Source organism: Salvelinus namaycush, chromosome 2 (assembly GCF_016432855.1).
Source record: "Salvelinus namaycush isolate Seneca chromosome 2, SaNama_1.0, whole genome shotgun sequence".
NCBI lineage: Eukaryota > Metazoa > Chordata > Actinopteri > Salmoniformes > Salmonidae > Salvelinus > Salvelinus namaycush.
Genome location: NC_052308.1, coordinates 11,295,772 through 11,315,791, shown reverse-complemented (window position 1 = coordinate 11,315,791; position 20,020 = coordinate 11,295,772). Strand labels below are relative to the sequence as shown.

Genomic DNA, 20,020 nt, shown 5'->3' with positions numbered 1-20,020 from the left:
GAAAAAATGTATAAAAATAGGTCCTGGATGGCAGGAAGCTTGGACCCAGTGATGCACTAGTAGAGGGCATATGGATGACATCTTTTTACCCCGACCCTGTTCCTACCTATCTGATGATGGCCATTTTAAATCAAAACTCATTTCAAATATTAGTAAAGGCGAGATTCAATTGAAAATAGTCTGATGGATGAGAATGTTATCACTTAATGAGAGAACAGCCTGAGGCAAGAAAAAGAGCGCAAGTGTATTTTATTAGACTTTTTCAAATCATCAATATAGTTGCATTATGCCGCCCATGTATAGGATCTGTTTCAAATTATCACTTTTACACTCAACATAGCCACTTCACATGCGCACTCGCTCAGGAATGGGAAAAATATCCTTTCTATTTTATTCAAATAAGTTAAATTACAATGAACAAAAATATAAATGCAACATACAACAATTTCAAAGATTTTACTTAGTTACAGTTCATATAAGGAAATCAGTCAACTTAAATAATTAATTTAAAAATATATGTATATATACAGTTGAAGTCGGAAGTTTACATACACCTTAGCCAAATACATCTAAACTCAGGTTTTCACAATTCCTGACAATTAATCCTCGTAAAAATTCCCTGTCTTAGGTCAGTTAGGATCACCAGTTTATTTTAAGAATGTGAAATGTCAGAATAATAGTAGAGAGAATGATTTATTTCAGCTTTTATTTCTTTCATCACATTCCCAGTGGGTCAGAAGTTTACATACACTCAATGAGTATTTGATAGCATTGCCTTTAAATTGTTTAACTTGGGTCAAACGTTTCGGGTAGTCTTCCACAAGCTTCCCACAATAAGTTGGGTGAATTTTGGCACATTCCTCCTGACAGAGCTGGTGTAACCGAGTCAGGTTTTTAGGCCTCCTTGCTCGCACATGCTTTTTCAGTTCTGCCCACAAATTTTCTATAGGATTGAAGTCAGGGCTTTGTGATGGCCACTCCAATACCTTGACTTTGTTGTCCTTATGCCATTTTGCCACAACTTTGTAAGTATACTCCATTTGGAAGACCCATTTGCGACCAAGCTTTAACTTCGTGACTGATGTCTTGAGATGTTCCTTCAATATATCCACATAATTTTCTTACCTTATGATGCCATCTATTTTGTGAAGTGCACCAGTCCCTCCTGCTGCAAAGCACCCCCACAACATGATGCTGCCACCCCCGTGCTTCACGAATGGGATGGTGTTCTTCGGCTTGCAAGCATCCCCCTTTTTTCTCCAAACATAACAATGGTCATTATGGCCAAACAGTCTATTTTTGTTTCATCAGACAAAAGGACATTTCTCCAAAAAGTACGATCTTTGTCCCCATGTGCAGTTGCAAACTGTAGTCTGGCTTTTTTATGGTGGTTTTGGAGCAGTGTTTTCTTCCTTGCTGAGCGGCCTTTCAGGTTATGTCGATGTAGGACTCGTTTTACTATGGACATAGATACTTTTGTACCTGTTTCCTCCAGCATCTTCACAAGGTCCTTTGCTGTTGTTCTGGGATTGATTTGCACTTTTCGCACCAAAGTACGTTCATTTCTAGGAGACAGAGCGCGTCTCCTTCCTGAGCGGTATGACGGCTGCATGGTCCCATGGTGTTTATACTTGCGTACTATTGTTTGTACAGATGAACGAGGTACCTTCAGGCGTTTGGAAATTGCTCCTAAGGATGAACCAGACTTATGGAGGTCTACATTTCTTTTCTGAGGTCTTGGCTGATTTCTTTTGATTTTCTCATAATGTCAATGTCACGCCCTGACCTTAGAGAGCTTTTTATGTCTCTATTTTGGTTTGGTATGGGTGTGATTTGGGTGAGCATTCTATGTTCATTTTTCTATGTGTTGTATTTCTTTGCTTTGGCCGGGTATGGTTCTCAATCAGGGACAGCTGTCTATCGTTGTCTCTGATTGGGAACCATACTTAGGTAGCATTTTCCCACCTGTGTTTTGTGGGTAGTTATTTTCTGTTTAGTGTTTTCTGCACCTGACAGGACTGTTTCGGTTTCGTTTATTCTCTTTGTTATTTTGTTCCAGTGTTCAGTTCAATAAAAGTCATGAACACTTACCACGCTGCGCTTTGGTCTGATTCTTCCTCATCCGACGACACCCGTTACAGTCAAGCAAAGAGGCACTGAGTTTGAAGCTAGGCCTTGAAATACATCCACAGGTACACCTCCAATTGACTCAAATGATGTCAATTATCCTATCAGAATCTTCTAAAGCCATGACATAATTTTCTGGAATTTTCCAAGCTGTTTAAAGGCACAGTCAACTTAGTGTATGTAAACTTCTTACCCACTGGAATTGTAATACAGTGAATTATAAGTGAAATAATCTGTCTGTAAACAATTGCTGGGAAAAATACTTGTATCATGCACAAAGTAGATGTCCTATCCGACTTGCCAAAACTATAGTTTGTTAACAAGACATTTGTGGAGTGGTTGAAAAACTAATTTTAATGACTCCAACCTAAGTGTATGTAAACTTCCGACTTCAACTATATATACAGTACCAGTCAAAAGTTTGGACACACCTAGATTCTTCATGACAGCTTTGCACATCTTGATGACAGCTTTGCACTCAAGAGTATATAAACTTCCTGTTTCCATCACAACTGTCTTGTTTTTAAAATGTATATATACAGTTAATTCGGAAAGTATTCAGACAGCTTGACTTTTTCAAAATGTTGTTACGTCACAGCCTTATTCTAAAAATGATTAAATAGTTTTTTTCCCTCATCAAACTACACACAATACCCCATAATGACAAAGCAAAAACTGGTTTTTAGACATTTTAGAACATTTATTTTTAAAAAATACACTGGAGTAACTGGAGCATCAGCATTTGTGGGTTCGATTACAGGCTCAAAATGGCCAGAAACAAATAAATTTCTTCTGAAACTCGTCAGTCTATTCTTGATCTGAGAAGGCCAGAATCCCGGAGTCGCCTCTTCACTGTTGACATTGAGACTGGTTTTGCAGGTACTATTTAAAGAAGCTGCCAGTTGAGGACATGTGAGGTGTCTGTTTCTCAAACTAGACACTCTAATGTACTTGTCCTCTTGCTCAGTTATGCACCGGGCCTCCCAATACTCTTTCTATTCTGGTTAGAGCCCGTTTGTGCTGTTCTAGGAGTGGAGTACTACACAATGTTGTACGAGATCTTCAGTTTCGTGGCATTTTCTCTCATGGAATAGCCTTCATTTCTCAGAACAAGAATAGACTGACGAGTTTCAGAAGAAAGTTCTTTGTTTCTGGCCATTTTGAGCCTGTAATCAAACCCAGAAGTGCTGATGCTCCAGATACTCAACTAGTCTAAAGAAGGCCAGTTTAATTGCTTCTTTTATCAGTACAACAGTTTTCAGCTGTGCTATCATAATTGCACAAGGGGGTTCTAATGATCAATTAGCCTTTTAAAATTATAAACTTGGATTAGATAACACAACGTGCCATTGGAACACAGGAGTGATGGTTGCCTCTGTACGCCTATGTAGATATTCCATGAAATATTTGCTGTTTCCAGCTACAATAGTCATTTACAACATTAACAATGTCTACACTGTATTTCTGATCAATTTTATGTTATTTTAATGGACAAAAAATGTGATTTTCTTTCAAAAACAAGGACATTTCTAAGTGACCCCAAACTTTTGTATGGTAGTGTATATCTGAAATATCACATTTACATAAGTATTCAGACCCTTTACTCAGTACTTTGTTGAAGCACCTTTGGCAGCGATTACAGCCTTGAGTCTTCTTGAGTATGACGCTACAAGCTTGGCACACCTGTATTTGGGGAGTTTATCCTATTCTTCTCTGCAGATCCTCTCAAGCTCTGTCAGGTTAGATGACAAGCGTCACTGCACAGCTATTTTCAGGTCTTTCCAGAGATGTTCGATTGGGTTCAACTCCGGGCTCTGGCTGGGCGACTCCAGGACATTCAGAGACTTGTCCCGAAGCCATTCCTACATTGTTTTGACCGTGTGCTTAGGGTTGTTGTCCTGTTGGAAGGTGAACCTTTGCCCCAGTCTGAGGTCCTGAGCACTCTGGAGTATGTTTTCATCAAGGATCTCTCTGTACTTTGCTACATTCATCTTTCCCTCGATCCTGACTAGTTTCCCAGTCCCTGCTGCTGAAAAACTTTCCCACAGCATGATGCTGCCACCACCATGCTTCACCGTAGGGATGGTGCCATGTTTCCTCCAGATGTGACGCTTGGCATTCAGGCCAAAGAGTTCAATCTTGGTTTCATCAGACCAGAGAATCTTGTTTCTCATGAGAGTTTTTAGGTGCCTTTTGGCAAACTCCAAGGGGGCTGTAATGTGTGGTTTTTGTTCTGACATGCACTTTCAACTGTGGGACCTTATATAGACAGGTGTGTGCCTTTCCAAATCATGTCCAATCAATTGAATATACCACAGGTGGACTCCAATCAAGTTGTCGATACATCTCAAAGATGATCAGTGGAAACAGGATGCAGCTGAGCTCAACTTAGAGTGTCATAGCAAATGGTCTGAATACTTAGTATGTAAGTAACGTCTTTCTTTTTTTTATTTGTAATACATTTGCAAAAATTTCAAAAAATCTGTTTTTCGCTTTGTCATTATGGGGTATTGTGTGTTGATTGAAGAGGGGAAAAATATTGAATCCACTTTAGAATAAGGCTGTAATGTAAGAGAATTTGGAAAAAGTTAAGGGGTTTGAATACTTTCTGAATGCACTGTGTATATATATGGATTTCACATGACTTGGAATACAGATATGCATCTGTTGGTCACAGATATATTTAAAAAAAGGTAGGGTGTGTATCAGAAAACCAGTCAGTATCTGGTGTGTCCACCATTTGCCTCATGCAGCGTTACACATCTCCTTTGCATAGAGTTGATCAGGCTGTTGATTTTGGACTGTGGAATGTTATCCTACTCATCTTCAATGGCTGTGTGAAGTTGCTAGATATTGGCGGAAACTGGAACGCGCTGTCGTACACATCGATCCAGAGCATCCCAAACGTGCTCAATGGGTGACATGTCTGGTGAATATGAAGGCCATGGAAAAACTGTGACATTTTCAGCTTCCAGGAATTGTGTACAGATCCTTGTGACATGGGGCTGTGCATTATCATGCTGAAACATGAGGTGATGGTGGCGGATGAATGGCACAACAATGGGCCTCTGGATCTCGTCATGGTATCTCTGTGCATTCAAATTGCCATCGATAAAATGCATTTGTGTTTGTTGTCCGTAGCATATGTTCATAGCTTAAACCATAACCCCACTGCCACCATGGGGCACCCTGTTCACAACGTTGACATCAGCAAACTGCTCGCCCACACAACGCCATACAGGCTGTCTGCCATCTCCCTGGTACAGTTGAAACCAGGATTCATCCGTGGAGAGCACAATTCTCCAGCGTGCCAGTGGCCATCGAAGGTGAGTATTTGCCCACTGAAGTCGGTTACGACAACAACCTGCAGTCAGGTCAAGACCCTGGTGAGGACGACGAGCTCGCACATGAGATTCCCTGAGACGGTTTCTGACAGTTTGTGCAGAAATTCTTCGGTTGTGCAAACCCACAGTTTTATCAGCTGTCCGGGTGGCTGGTCTCAGACGATCCCGTAAGGTGAAGAAGCCAGATGCGGAGGTCCTGGGCTGGCGTGGTTACACATGGTCTGCGGTTGTGAGGCCGGTTGGACGTACTGCCAAATACTCTAAAACGACGTTGAAGGTGGCTTGTGGTAGAGAAATGAACATTAAATTCTCTGGCAACAGCTCTGGTGGACAGTCCTGCAGTCACCATGCCAATTGCACGCTCGCTCAAAACTTCAGACATCTGTGGCATTGTGTTGTGTGACAAAACTGCACATTTTGAGTGTCCTTTTAATTGTACCCAGCACAAGGTGCACCTGTGTAATGATCATGCTGTTTAATCAGCTTCTTGATATGCCACACCTGTCAGGTGGATGGATTATCTTGGCAAATGAGAAATGCTCACTAATAGGGATATAAACAAATTTGTGCACATTATTGCACATAGAACATTTTAGAGAAATAAGCTTTTTGTGCGTATGGAAGATTTCTGGGATCTTTCATTTCAGCTCATGAAACATGGGCCAACACTTTACACATTGCTTTTCTATTTTTGTTCAGTATATATTCTTCTTACTATAAAATTATATAATATAAAATAATGTCATGGAATTTATTAACATATATTGTCCACTAAATTATCTAGATAATGGATTTATTGTGATGTTGTGTATATTAAATGGATTTATTAGACTTTTCTAAATGTTGATGTTCCCAAGACGTGCATCAGCGGCTTGTATGCTGGAGGCCTGGAGAAGCTGAACGTGTGCTTCTGATAGTTAACGGTCAATTACCATGAGACCGGCAGTCATTTGCTTGACATTTACCGCCTGACAAAATGTCGTGACCACCACAGCCCTAATTGAGAGCCTAGCTGATGGAGTGTGAAAGCATCAATGTGACGCCATGACCCGGCTAATAGAAAACAAGAGTGTATATGTATCTGCTGACAGATTCCACATGCACCACCATAGCCAAGCACAGATTCCTAACAGACACTAACTCTTCCATTGTGTTTTCACTGAAATCAAATCAAATTTCATTGGTCACATATACATATTTAGCTGATGTTATTGCGGGTGTAGCGAATTGCCATCTCTTCAGCTCTGCTCTCTGGTATAGTTTTGGTTTAGGGCAAAAAGGAAATCAGCAAAGAGTTGATGACTGTTACAATGTTGTTTGATTAATTATTCTGCAAGGCACAGAATGTCCGTCTGTACTAATGGGTCTATACACGTACTGTACTGTTCTGCACCTGTAAAGCAACACAGATGGGAATTCTGAGGAAGGTACTGCAGTGGTTAAGATATCGCTGTCCCACCCAGCTGTGGACATCAACATCACTCCTGTATGATAAGCAGATCTGGGATCAGGTTACCTCAATAAGACAACAGTGGAAGTGCTGAGAGTAGAGGTGTGTGTAGGTGTCTAGGGAGGACTGGTAATGAGGCGCAGGGCTTTAAGTTCTGGATCTGGATCAGCCAGGGGGGCGCCCTGCAGGGTTAGAGGGATCATCCCTGCCTGTCACTCACATCTCTCCTCTCACATGACTGATAGCTCACCATCTAAGGAAAACATCAGTGAAATGCACTGTGTTGAGGAAGTCTGACTCTGAGGAGGCTTGAGCACTCTCCTTTAAAATGATCATGAAAACTAGTTATTAGTAGGACATATTTCAATAGCGGTCCAATGCAATCACAATAACTGATGTGATTTTGTTTTATTGCAGGTCATTTGTTTTTACTGCTGCCATCAATCATTACTTGATTGTGTTTGTTATATATTAGGCCTGTAGCCTAGTGGAGGCTCATTTCAGCCTTAGGCTGAGGGCTGAACGACCAGTTGTTTTGATACAGCATGACTACCTAAACCACACACTTATGTTCAGCAGTACTCAACTCTTACTCAATGTCAATGTCTATTTTTCTTACTTCTCTCGTCTTCCGTCAATGTCACCGCCTTTTTAACAGTCCCTCCTGCAGGTCAATAGGTTTCCCTCAGTCTGAGAGCAGTCTGGGACACACTCAGTGAGGTCATACTAGGCTTGTCACCGCTGAACGTACAGCTATCCATCACACGTCTGTCTAAGTGACGGATGTCTAAAGTCTCTATCATAAAGATGGAATCCGCAGTAGGGGGAAACAGTGCCACTGGCCACCCCACAACCTTTTTTTTTGCAGTACATATTGTGCTCTTCTATTGCACATGCAATGATGTCAGAGGGGGAAAACAGTGTTGGTTGTTTGCAGTAGCGTCTTTGTTGTTGTAATATTGCAAACGGACGTGGCAGTTTCACCATTAAGGATTCCAGCTTAATGGTGGAGCCCAGAAGAGGCATCTGAGGGGGGCTGAGAGGCGGTGGTGAGAAGAGGGCTGAGAGGAGGTGGTGAGAGGAGGTGGTGAGAGGAGGTGGTGAGAGGAAGGCTGAGAGGAGGGCTGAGAGGAGGGCTGAGAGGAGGGTTGAGAGGAGGGCTGAGAGGAGGGCTGAGAGGGGTGGTGAGAGGAGGGCTGAGAGGAGGGCTGAGAGGGGTGGTCAGAGGAGGGCTGAGAGGAGGGCTGAGAGGAGGGCTGAGAGGGGTGGTGAGAGGAGGGCTGAGAGGGGTGGTGAGAGGGCTGAGAGGGGGGCTGAGAGGGGTGGTGAGAGGAGGGCTGAAAGGAGGGCTGAGAGGGATGGTGAGAGGAGGGCTGAGAGGAGGGCTGAGAGGGGTGGTGAGAGGAGGGCTGAGAAGGGTGGTGAGAGAAGAGCTGAGAGGAGGGCTGAGAGGGGGGCTGAGAGGGGCTTTCAAACAATTTAAGGAGCAAGAACAAATATAGTGATTCTAATGATAAGCCTAACCGTCTTCTGGTAGATGGAAAGGCTTTCCCAAAAACCTTCTCAATAAAATGTTAACTAGCTACAAAGTAGTCTATGTCTACCTGGCAGAATGATATCATGATTATTTCCATCAATCCAGTGGCCATTTTATTTTGCTACTCCATTCTCATGTGCTACAGAAACACTGCAACCAAACAACAGTGCTAGGTGAGTGTACTACAGAAACACTGCTAACCAAACAACAGGGGTAGATGGTTGTACTACAGAAACACTGCTAACAAAACAGCAGTGCTAGGTGGCTGTACTACAGAAACACTGCTAACAAAACAACAGGGCTATGTGGTTGTACTACAGAAACTCTGCTAACCAAACAACAGTGCTAGTTGGTTGTACTACAGAAACACTGCTAACCAAACAACAGGGCTAGATGGCTGTACTACAGAAACACCGTTATCCAAACAACAGGGCTAGATGGTTGTACTACAGAAACACTGCTAACCAAACAACAGGGCTAGATGGTTGTACTACAGAAACACTGCTAACAAAACAGCAGTGCTAGGTGGCTGTACTACAGAAACACTGCTAACCAAACAACAGGGCTAGATGGTTGTACTACAGAAACACTGCTAACAAAACAGCAGTGCTAGGTGGCTGTACTACAGAAACACTGCTAACCAAACAACAGGGCTAGATGGTTGTACTACAGAAACACTGCTAACCAAACAACAGTGCTAGTTGGTTGTATGACAGAAACACTGCTAACAAAACAACAGGGCTAGATGGTTGTACTACAGAAACACTGCTAACAAAACAACAGTGCTAGGTGGCTGTACTACAGAAACACTGCTAACAAAACAACAGGGCTATGTGGTTGTACTACAGAAACACTGCTAACAAAACAACAGTGCTAGTTGGTTGTACTACAGAAACACTGCTAACCAAACAACAGTGCTAGATGGCTGTACTACAGAAACACCGTTATCCAAACAACAGGGCTAGATGGCTGTACTACAGAAACACCGTTATCCAAACAACAGGGCTAGATGGTTGTACTACAGAAACACTGCTAACCAAACAACAGGGCTATGTGGTTGTACTACAGAAACACTGCTAACAAAACAACAGTACTAGGTGGTTGTACTACAGAAACACTGCTAACAAAACAACAGTACTAGGTGGTTGTACTACAGAAACACTGCTAACCAAACAACAGTGCTAGTTGGTTGTACGACAGAAACACTGCTAACAAAACAACAGGGCTAGATGGTTGTACTACAGAAACACCGTTATCCAAACAACAGGGCTAGATGGTTGTACTACAGAAACACTGCTAACCAAACAACAGTGCTAGTTGGTTGTACTACAGAAACACTGCTAACAAAACAACAGGGCTAGGTGGCTGTACTACAGAAACACCGTTATCCAAACAACAGGGCTAGATGGTTGTACTACAGAAACACTGCTAACCAAACAACAGTGCTAGTTGGTTGTACTACAGAAACACTGCTAACCAAACAACAGTGCTAGTTGGTTGTACTACAGAAACACTGCTAACAAAACAACAGGGCTAGATGGTTGTACTACAGAAACACTGCTAACAAAACAACAGGGCTAGGTGGCTGTACTACAGAAACACCGTTATCCAAACAACAGTGCTAGTTGGTTGTACTACAGAAACACTGCTAACAAAACAACAGGGCTAGGTGGCTGTACTAGGCTTTTTTATTGACTTTTTATGGACTTAGAACATCCATTTTTGTAGTTTTTTTATTTAAAAAGAGTCACTGAGAGTAAAAACCTGAAAAAAATTGCGAAAATCTGAATCCTGTGAATTTCTGACTCAGTTGACAGCCTCATTTATCTGTTTCAATAGTAGGCTTATTATTAGTTTACTTGTACAGCATGGTTTGGCCTGAATGTGAATAACCAGTATGGGATTGATCAGTTTAGGTCATTCAGAGTGTATGTCACTGTTTCTCCGAATTTCTCACACAGGGCGCCTTTCCTTCGCCTGGCGAGCCGTTTGGGAATTTTTGGGCAAAATTAGAGTATACCCGCTTCTCCAGGCACCACTACACCACTAGAGTCAGATGTTGAGGATGTCTTGGCTCGAAAAGGAGAAAGGATCCAAGTCTTCTTGTCTTCCAGGCCAGCATGGGAGCTATGTACAGTAGAGTCTGGAGAGAGAGAGGCATGGGGGGAAAGGGAGATAGAAAGAAAGAAAGAAAGAAAGAAAGAAAGAAAGAAAGAAAGAAAGAAAGAAAGAAAGAAAGAAAGAAAGAAAGAAAGAAAGAAAGAAAGAAAGAAAGAAAGAAAGAAAGAGATGGCAGGATTCCAGACAGAATAACGTGTCTGTCAGAAAAAATGAAAATGAATGTGTGGGTATTGGGATTTTTATTGCCATTTCAAAAGTGTGATGGGGAAAGGACCATTTGGTTTCTGGTTCATTTCATAGTTATTTAAGGTATTACAAGCGCAGAGCCCCAGAAGCCAACTCTTTTCCTTCCAGTCTAAGGTTTTTTACCGTCCACCATTATTTTTCTCATAGTCATCATTCTTGAGCAATGTGACTTCATTTTGACTACATGCTTTTCTGTGTCACAAAGGGAGCCATGTGGTTTTTATTTGTGTTTGCTTTTGTAATGCTTTGCAGTCGGACGGGTCCCCAGGGTAGAGACCATATACTTTTTAAGTGCTGTGCAGTCAGATGGGTCTGAAGGGTAGAGACCATACACCATTTTTGGTAATGCAGTCATTACAGTCATCAGACAGACAGACAGACAGACCCTATGTCTCTCTGTTTACCCACCATGACCATTCAGAAGAGGCTTTTGTGAATGCACATTGTCACATTTATCTACTGTAACATATAAAACTTGTCCCAACCCAATTTTCAATTGAAGATTTCTTTTTCTCAAAACGCTGTATGCACCAATTTTCACATTTGTGTTGTTTCATCAGAAACTATTATTTCTCTGAGAGTGAGGCGGATATATAGCATTTTGTTAAAAAAACTAAACATGATTAGTGATTTTAAACAAATACATGTCTGTCATTGAACATGCCATGATTAGATAGTGAAAAAACACATCAATCTCTTTCATAATTTATTTTAACAATAAAAGCTAATTTACCAATATTTCTGAAAATTGATATATAGCGTTTTGGAATGAAACTCCAACTATTGAAGTACATTATGCTGCATTAGTTTTCATCATGATATAAATGGTAATTGTATAATCAGCATAAGGCAAAATTCAAGGTACGGTATGGTTATTGGTTATCTATAATAAAACTATACATGCACAATGACAAAAATGAAAATACACAAAATAGCACAATTTCTCTCATAGTTATGATATTTTGTCATCCTCATTCTCTAGCATTAACAACAGAGCATTATTTTTGCAGGCACACTGCTGACTTTAGAAACTCCTCAAGGAGTCTTAGTCTGCTCTGACACATCAAAAAAAAAGTCCAGAATAAAAGAAAATGATGCAACTTGTTCCACATTTGATTGAAGTTCTCCGTTTGCAGCCAGGAGGGATGTCAAACTGGTGTCAGATGTAGTTTGAATGTCTCTCCTGTTAGCCAACAGTTAATTCCCGTTCTTGTTTGCGGCCATTACCTGTCATTCTCATATCCTGGCAATAAAACAAATATTTTTACACACTCATGAATGTCAAAGAAACTCAGTTGCAGTTACAGCTTTTCTAAGAGGCCAAGAATCTCTCTTTACAAAAATAAGGAGTGGTGGGTCAAAGCGGATTTGTTTATTCTTTGGGCAAACAATCTTAATGCATGATAAACTCAAAATAACGTTTTATTATACGACTTTACTCTTAATCCAGTGAGATTTGGTGAGTGTGTGCATGGAGAGAGCTGCTGTTTTGTTATTTGAGGGTTTTTACATTTCAACTTGATATTTGCTGAGAGATTTATCTGAAAGGGTAGAGTCAGGGTGTGGAGCTGCTTTATATATACGAAGCTCGATATCTACTAACGTCTGGCTTCATAAATGCCCATGACAGTGGTCCAGAGTTATACATGAAGAGTATAATGTTTCATGCATCATCTAATCATTAGACATTCATAGTTATTGACCTTTCCAATGACTTGTGGCTGTGGGCTAAGACGTACAATCTACTCTCCCTGTCCCCCTCACTTTTCTGTCAATGGAAAACCTTTACCCAGGAATTGTGTTTCCAACAAGGGGCTGAAGTGTTATACTTCTCAGTTGAGGTAGTCGACTCTAAATTGATTTACATTTTCCCCTTTATTGTTTTTCCTTTCACTTTTAACTCATTAAACCACTGGAGGATACAGGGTCCAGTTACCTCAGCTCTGACAATCATGGGCCGCATATGGCTCCCGTTAAAGCCTTGTTACACCACAGATCTCTATTTTTGTACCTTCCCCCTCTGAGACGCAGGAATCAGTGTCTGCTCTGGAAGGGTTCTGATTCAGGACCCCATAATGGCCGGAAACGCTGCTAACAAACCTAACCACCGCTGTGCTGTCCAATCCAAAAGGTCTTCTCCTTGAACCCGCCTCCTGTCCTGTGTCAATACCGGAAGTAGAAACTGTCCGTACGTCACGCTTTGAATTAGCTCTGGCTGCTCAGGAATCCCGGTTGGAATAATAGATCCCCCGCTTAACAGACACCATCCTTCCATGTTTATCTCAGATTAACTGTGTTTTACCAGAGTCCTTCATACTGCTATAGTATTGTGATTGTGAAAGAATGTTTTCACTACCACTTTTAGTAATATGTAATTATCTTTTTGTCTAACAGGGGACGTGTACATCCAGCCAACTCAAGACACAAAGAATCCTGTCATCTACGGAGTGTTCTCAGTTTCAGGGTGAGCCACTGATTGACTGTGTTATTTGTCTCCGTTAATTCAATCACATCATTACCACAAGTATCTGTCTCATTCAAGAACAATACAGCCCCTTTCAGCTTTCACTCAATCAGATCTCCTCAGCAGACCTGTAGAAAATATGAAGTCAGTGGTTCAGATGTTTGGTTTCCGTCCGTGGTTTCCCGTCTCCCATCCATATTCATTCTGCCCGAAGGCACCTGTGTAACACGCTCTGTTATTGAAACAGCCTATTCCACACAGTCTGCTCTGCACACTACAAAGGCAGAGGAGGAAGTCAGTCCGTAGCACAGAGGGGAAGGGGTCTCCAGTGAGAGACTTAACCTGTGTTCCCACATGGCTGGGCTTTGATAACAAGCCATCAGTCAGCACAGCATTAGGATTCAAGGAAACGGCTCGCAGCTCCTGCCCCCATATATGCAACAGTAGATTTTGTGTGGAGGATACACACACAGAGAGTTCGCTCTCACACTCACACACCCAGTCATAATAAATATGCTGGTATGTGTGTCTGTGAGAGAAGTGCTCTGTAATTGTTTCCCCGTCTCAGCCAAGGCCTCCATGCTAACTCGCCACAGTCATCATCCCCCTTGAAGCCCAATTGATTAAAACTACTGTAGTGCTAATGATAGGCCCCTCGACAGAATGTACTAATATAGTAATATACTGTACACCCAGCACACCACAGGACAGCACACCCAACTACACCCAACTACGGCACACCACACCACAGCACACCCCACCACACCACAGCACACCCCACCACACCACAGCACACCCCACCACAGCACACCACAGGACAGCACACCCAACTACACCCAACTACGGCACACCACACCACACCCCTCCACCACACCACACCCCTCCACCACACCACACCCCTCCACCACACCACAGCACACCACAGCACACCCCACCACACCACAGCACACCCCACCACACCACACCACAGCACACACCACAGCACACCCACCACAGCGCACCCCACCAACCACAGCGCAACCCACCACACCACACCCCACCCCACCGCAGCCCACTCCACCACACACCACAGCACACCCCACCACACCACAGCACACCCCACCACACCACAGCACACCCCACCACAGTACACCCTACCACAGCACATCACACCACAGCACACCCCACCCACCCCAGCCCACAACACAGCACACCCCACCACATGAAAGCACGGCACACCCCACCACAGTACACCCCACAACACCACAGCACACCCCACCACAGCACAGCACATCCCACCACAGCACACCCCACCACAGCACACCCTACCACACAGCAGCACACCCCACCCCACCACAGCACACCCCACCACAGCGCACCCCACCACAGCACACCCCACCACAGCACACCCTACCACACAGCAGCACACCCCACCCCACCACAGCACACCCCACCACAGCGCACCCCACCACAGCACACCCTACCACACAGCAGCACACCCCACCCCACCACAGCACAGCACACCCCACCACAGCACACCCTACCACACAGCAGCACACCCCACCCCACCACAGCACACCCCACCACAGCGCACCCCACCACAGCACACCCCACCACAGCACACCCTACCACACAGCAGCACACCCCACCCCACCACACCCCACCCCACCACAGCACAGCGTGGGAGTGCTGTGGTGTGGTGTGCCGTGCTTTCATGTGGTGGGGTGTGCTGTGCTCTGATGGGGTGTGCTGTGCTCTGATGGGGTGTGCTGTGGTGTGCTGTGGTAGGGTGTGCTGTGGTGGGGTGTGCTGTGGTGTGGTAGGGTGTACTGTGGTGGAGTGTGCTGTGGTGTGGTAGGGTGTGCTCTGGTGGGGTGTGCTGTGGTGTGGTGTGCTGTGGTGTGGTAGGGTGTGGTGAGGTGTGCTTTGCTCTGGTGGGGTGTGCTGTGCTGGGGTGTGCTGTGCTCTGGTGGGGTGTGCTGTGCTTTGGTGGGGTGTGCTGTGCTGGGGTGTGCTGTGCTCTGGTGGGGTGTGCTGTGCTCTGGTGGGGTGTGGTGTGCTGTGGTGGGGTGTGCTGTGGTGTGGTGGGATGTGGTGTGCTGTGGTGGGGTGTGCTGTGGTGTGGTGGGATGTGGTGTGCTGTGGTGGGGTGTGCTGTGGTGGGGAGTGGTGTGCTGTGTGTGCTGTGGTGGAGTGTGCTGTGGTGGAGTGTGCTTTGCTCTGGTGGGGTGTGCTGTGGTGTGCTGTGGAGGGGTGTGCTGTGGTGGGGTGGGATGTGGTGTGGTGGAGTGTGCTGTGGTGGAGTGTGCTTTGCTCTGGTGGCGTGTGCTGTGGTGTGGTAGGGTGTGGTGGGACGTGGTGTGCTGTGGTGTGGTGTGCTGTGGTGTGGTGTGCTTTGCTCTGGTGGGATGTGCTGTGGTGTGCTGTGCTGTGGTGGGGTGTGCTGTGCTCTGGTGGGGTGTGCTGTGGTGTGGTAGGGTGTTCTGTGGTGGGGTGTGCTGTGGTGGGGTGTGGTGGGATGTGGTGTTGTGTTGTGTGCTGTGGTGTGGTGTGCTATGGTGGGGTGTGGTGTGCTGTGGTGGGGTATGCTGTGGTGGGGTGTGCTGTGGTGGGGTGTGCTATGGTGGGGTGTGCTATGGTGGGGTGTGGTGTGCTGTGCTGTGGTGGGGTGTGCTGTGGTGAGGTGTGCTGTGGTCTCTCTGATGTTTAGCTTGGCTGTGTGTGATGTTTGATTGTGAGTGTGTCAGACAGCTTGTCTGTGGTGGAGAGTGTTTGTGGGTCATCATAGTGTTGGAGTATGCCTGCCTTATGTCTATGAGAGAATATGTGATGTGAGGGACAATGTAGCTAATTTCTCAGAGAGTGAGTAGTAATCCCATGTCTCCTAAAGCTGTTCCCTTTAGTGTTTCTGAGCCTCCTCGTCCCTTTACCTCTCCCTTCCAGATCCGTGTTTAAGGGCTCAGCAGTGTGTGTCTACTCCATGGCTGACATCCGTCAGGTCTTTAATGGACCCTATGCTCACAAGGAGGGGCCCAACTATCAGTGGATGGCCTACACTGGGAAGATCCCCTACCCTCGTCCTGGGACAGTGAGTGACGTGCTGAGGGTGATAAACACACACACATATTCATAAATTCAATAAATGACCACATTTAACATAGCTGGTTCTGCTCTCTTTCTAAACCCAGTGTCCCGGTGGTACGTTCACCCCCAACATGAAGTCCACTAAGGATTACCCAGACGAGGTGATTAACTTCATGCGTAACCACCCCACCATGTACAACACTGTGTACCCAATACACAAGCGCCCCCTGGTGGTCCGGAACAACGTGGACTATGAGTTTACCACCATCACCGTGGACCAGGTGGCTGCTGCAGATGGGAGCTACGAGGTCCTCTTCCTGGGGACAGGTCAGTGCTCTGAGTCCCTGCCTGCTGATTGATTTGATAGTCTTGTTATTGTGTGTGTTCACAACTGTGATAGATTCAGAAAAAAATATATAATCTGGGGAAAGTATTATGTTAGAATTTTTGTCAAAGTGCTTGTCTTCTCAAAGACGAAAGAACACAGCCTACAGTACTATTTTTATGGAAAGGGTGGAGTTACTGTAATTTGTTTGAATGTACGGTAATACTACCCTGGTCATCGTCTGGCAGTACTTCACACAGCCTGTCCCTATGGCCGTAAATCATGGTGTGGATCAGAGGGTGGGAGCTGGAAGACTCTACAGTTGATGACTGTACTGTGCTCACTCAGCCTGGTGATGAATGCCTCCTGTAGACCCCTGTACAAGACCGGGGGGATCCTCCTATACTCCTATTCCCCTATCTTCCTCAGGACATTTGAGTAGAGTAGAACCTGATCCTCTGAGTCTAGAGTAGGGTAGAGGTTAACCTGATCACTCCTCTGGATCTGGTCTGGAGTAGAGGTTAACATGATCACTCCTCTGGATCTGGTCTGGAGTAGAGGTTAACATGATCACTCCTCTGGATCTGGTCTGGAGTAGAGGTTAACATGATCACTCCTCTGGATCTGGTCTGGAGTAGAGGTTAACATGATCACTCCTCTGGATCTGGTCTGGAGTAGAGGTTAACACGATCACTCCTCTGGGTCTTCAGACAGGGGGACGGTTCAGAAGGTAATTGTCCTGCCCAGAGATGACCTGCAGACTGAGGAGCTGGTGCTAGAGGAGGTGGAGGTGTTCAGGGTGAGTTTCTCTTTCTCTCTTCTCCTGTTCTTCCTCTCTCTCCCTCTACCTTTCCTTCTCTTTCTCTTTCATGTTCTCGCTCTCTCCTTATTTTACCTCTCTCTCAGTAGTATTTTTCAATTTTTGTCAACTCATTCCTCATGTAAGAAACATTTATTCTGTAGAACATCGTTCCAACTTTTATTCGTCTCTTATTAAGATCTGCTTCTATCCCTTACATTTCAGGTGCCAACTCCCATAACCACCATGAAGATTTCCTCCAAAAGGGTAAGTTGAACATTCCACAGTCTGATGGTTCAGTGCACACACATTCAGAATTGTCTTCCTATAAAATATCACATAATTCACTGCAGAGCTTAAACAGTGAATGCCGAAGTCTGGATGATGCTATGCCGACATTTTCCAATTGGTCTCTATTCCTCGCTCAGTCTCTCCTTCTCTTCCTCCCTACAGCAACAGCTGTATGTGGGCTCAGTGTTGGGTGTGACCCACCTGGCCCTCCATCGCTGTGACGTGTACGGGGAGGTGTGTGCTGACTGCTGCCTGGCCCGGGACCCCTACTGCGCCTGGGACGGAAAGTCCTGTACCCGCTACTCCGCCTCGCAGAAGAGGTGAGTACCAACAGAGTGTGTGTGTGTGTGTGTGTGTGTGCGTCTTTGTGTGTGTGTTGCTCATGTTTAGGGGCAGGAACCTTTGCCAAATGCCAATACAATGTTCTCTCAACATTGTCTCTACTCTTTAATTATATTTTGACATTTACTGCAGACTTGCAGTTTGTAGAACGTTTTGTAGTTAACCTCTTTATTTTTGGGGAATGTTGATCTGACCCCTCTAGGCGCAGCCGTCGACAGGATGTAAAGTATGGCAACCCAATCCGCCAGTGCAGAGGCTATAACTCCAACGGTGAGCTGACAAGAACACTCTAACGTACCTCAAATAGACACTCTAACAGCACCGAGGTTACCATTCAGTGTGACAGCAGCAGTATCCAATAACATCACATGTGTATAATATTGTGAAAGGGGAATGTGATTTTGACAGAGGACATGATTTTGTCAATTCTACTACTGTGCTACTTCACTAAATGTTGAGCAGTAATTGACTGATTTGGTCTGAGGAAATGATGCCTGAAACACATGCATGTGATGTCATGATGCTTATGCTTTGCTGCAGCCAATAAGAACACGCTGGAGATGGTGCAGTATGGGGTGGAGGGCAGCACTACGTTCCTGGAGTGTCAGGCCAGGTCCCCTCATGTGTCCCTCAAATGGCACCTGCAGAGGGAGAACAGCGACAGGAGGAAAGAGGTGAGTCAGGAACTCTCATCCCACTGTAGCTGTACTGTACTCTACTGTATTGACTCTTATACAGCCTGCCTTCTAAACAGGCTGATAATCAGACAAATGACTACTTTATTATTTAACAATATGGCCTGCTGTTTATGGAAAATGATTGCTAAATGAATGCAATGATAAATGAATGATATCTCCCTGCTGTCAGATCCGCTCTGAGGGCCGGACACTAAAGACAGAGCTGGGTCTACTGCTGCGTTCCCTCCAGTCATCAGACAGCGGCGTCTACCAGTGCACGGCCACAGAGAAGAACTTCAAACACACGCTGGTCAAGCTACAGCTGGTGGTCCTGTCCAGCCGCACGGTAAACAGCATTCTGGTAGAGACAGGCAGCCCAGCCCTGCCACCCCTCCAGTCCAGCCCTTGGACTCCCAGCGCGGGTCAGTACAAGGACCTGCTGACCATCCTGAGCCAGCCAGAGATGGGCCTGATCAACCAGTACTGTCAGGACTACTGGCAGCTGGGAGAGGGCAGTCCAGGGGACCCCATGCTGGCCGTTGGCAAGGCCAAGGAACTGAAGGAGGTGAAAGAGCAGAAGAAGCCCCGCAACCGCCGGCATCATGACGATGACGATGAGCGTGAGGACGATGACGATGAGCACACCACCCCAGCCGAAACATGAGGCCGTAGGCTTATACCACAGGCCACACACTACCCCAACACCCGACACCCAACCCCCTGTCCCATCTGCTCTCTCCCTCTCTGCACAACCCTCCAAAAATGGGAAAGACTTCAATCAAAGGATTAAAAAAGGTAATGATCAAAAGCGATAAGAAAGAGAAACCACTACAAGCAAACAACAAACAGGTTCTTCGTAACTGTTAAAAAGATACACAGTATTTATTGTAGGTTGTACATAGTAAGATTCTGTGGATTTCTTTGTACTTAAATAGAAAACAAGGATTTTTTGTGCAAATCTGTGCAAATAGGATTGTTATTATAATGATATTATTGTTGGTAGTGTTATTGTTTATTACAAATGGTGTTCTTACATTGCAAAAATCGTTATGTTCTGTATTTTGGATGAAGCGCAGCAACACATCGAAAGGACATTTGAAAGTGTAAATATCTACAGCTGAATGGACTGATAAGAATGCTTTCTAAAAGGTTTTGTTAATTTGGCTCCGTGTTGGATCATTCCACTGCTGGCAGTATGCAGTCTGAGGTGGGAGGAGTCAGATCACTGATGTGT

At 44.8% G+C, this 20,020-nt stretch overlaps 1 protein-coding gene across 1 annotated transcript in view; it reads left to right on the top strand.

The window, feature by feature from the left end:
* Nucleotides 1-19,450, top strand: part of LOC120020384 (semaphorin-3F-like) — a 76,691-nt gene extending 57,241 nt beyond the window's left edge. Inside the window, exons 10-18 of the mRNA XM_038963996.1 lie at nucleotides 13,220-13,289; nucleotides 16,212-16,356; nucleotides 16,457-16,679; nucleotides 17,388-17,476; nucleotides 17,702-17,743; nucleotides 17,930-18,087; nucleotides 18,312-18,379; nucleotides 18,650-18,783; nucleotides 18,977-19,450. Of these exons, the coding sequence (XP_038819924.1) occupies nucleotides 13,220-13,289; nucleotides 16,212-16,356; nucleotides 16,457-16,679; nucleotides 17,388-17,476; nucleotides 17,702-17,743; nucleotides 17,930-18,087; nucleotides 18,312-18,379; nucleotides 18,650-18,783; nucleotides 18,977-19,450 (1,403 nt within the window). The remainder of the gene's footprint in view (nucleotides 1-13,219; nucleotides 13,290-16,211; nucleotides 16,357-16,456; nucleotides 16,680-17,387; nucleotides 17,477-17,701; nucleotides 17,744-17,929; nucleotides 18,088-18,311; nucleotides 18,380-18,649; nucleotides 18,784-18,976) is intronic.
* Nucleotides 19,451-20,020: the final 570 nt, after the last annotated feature.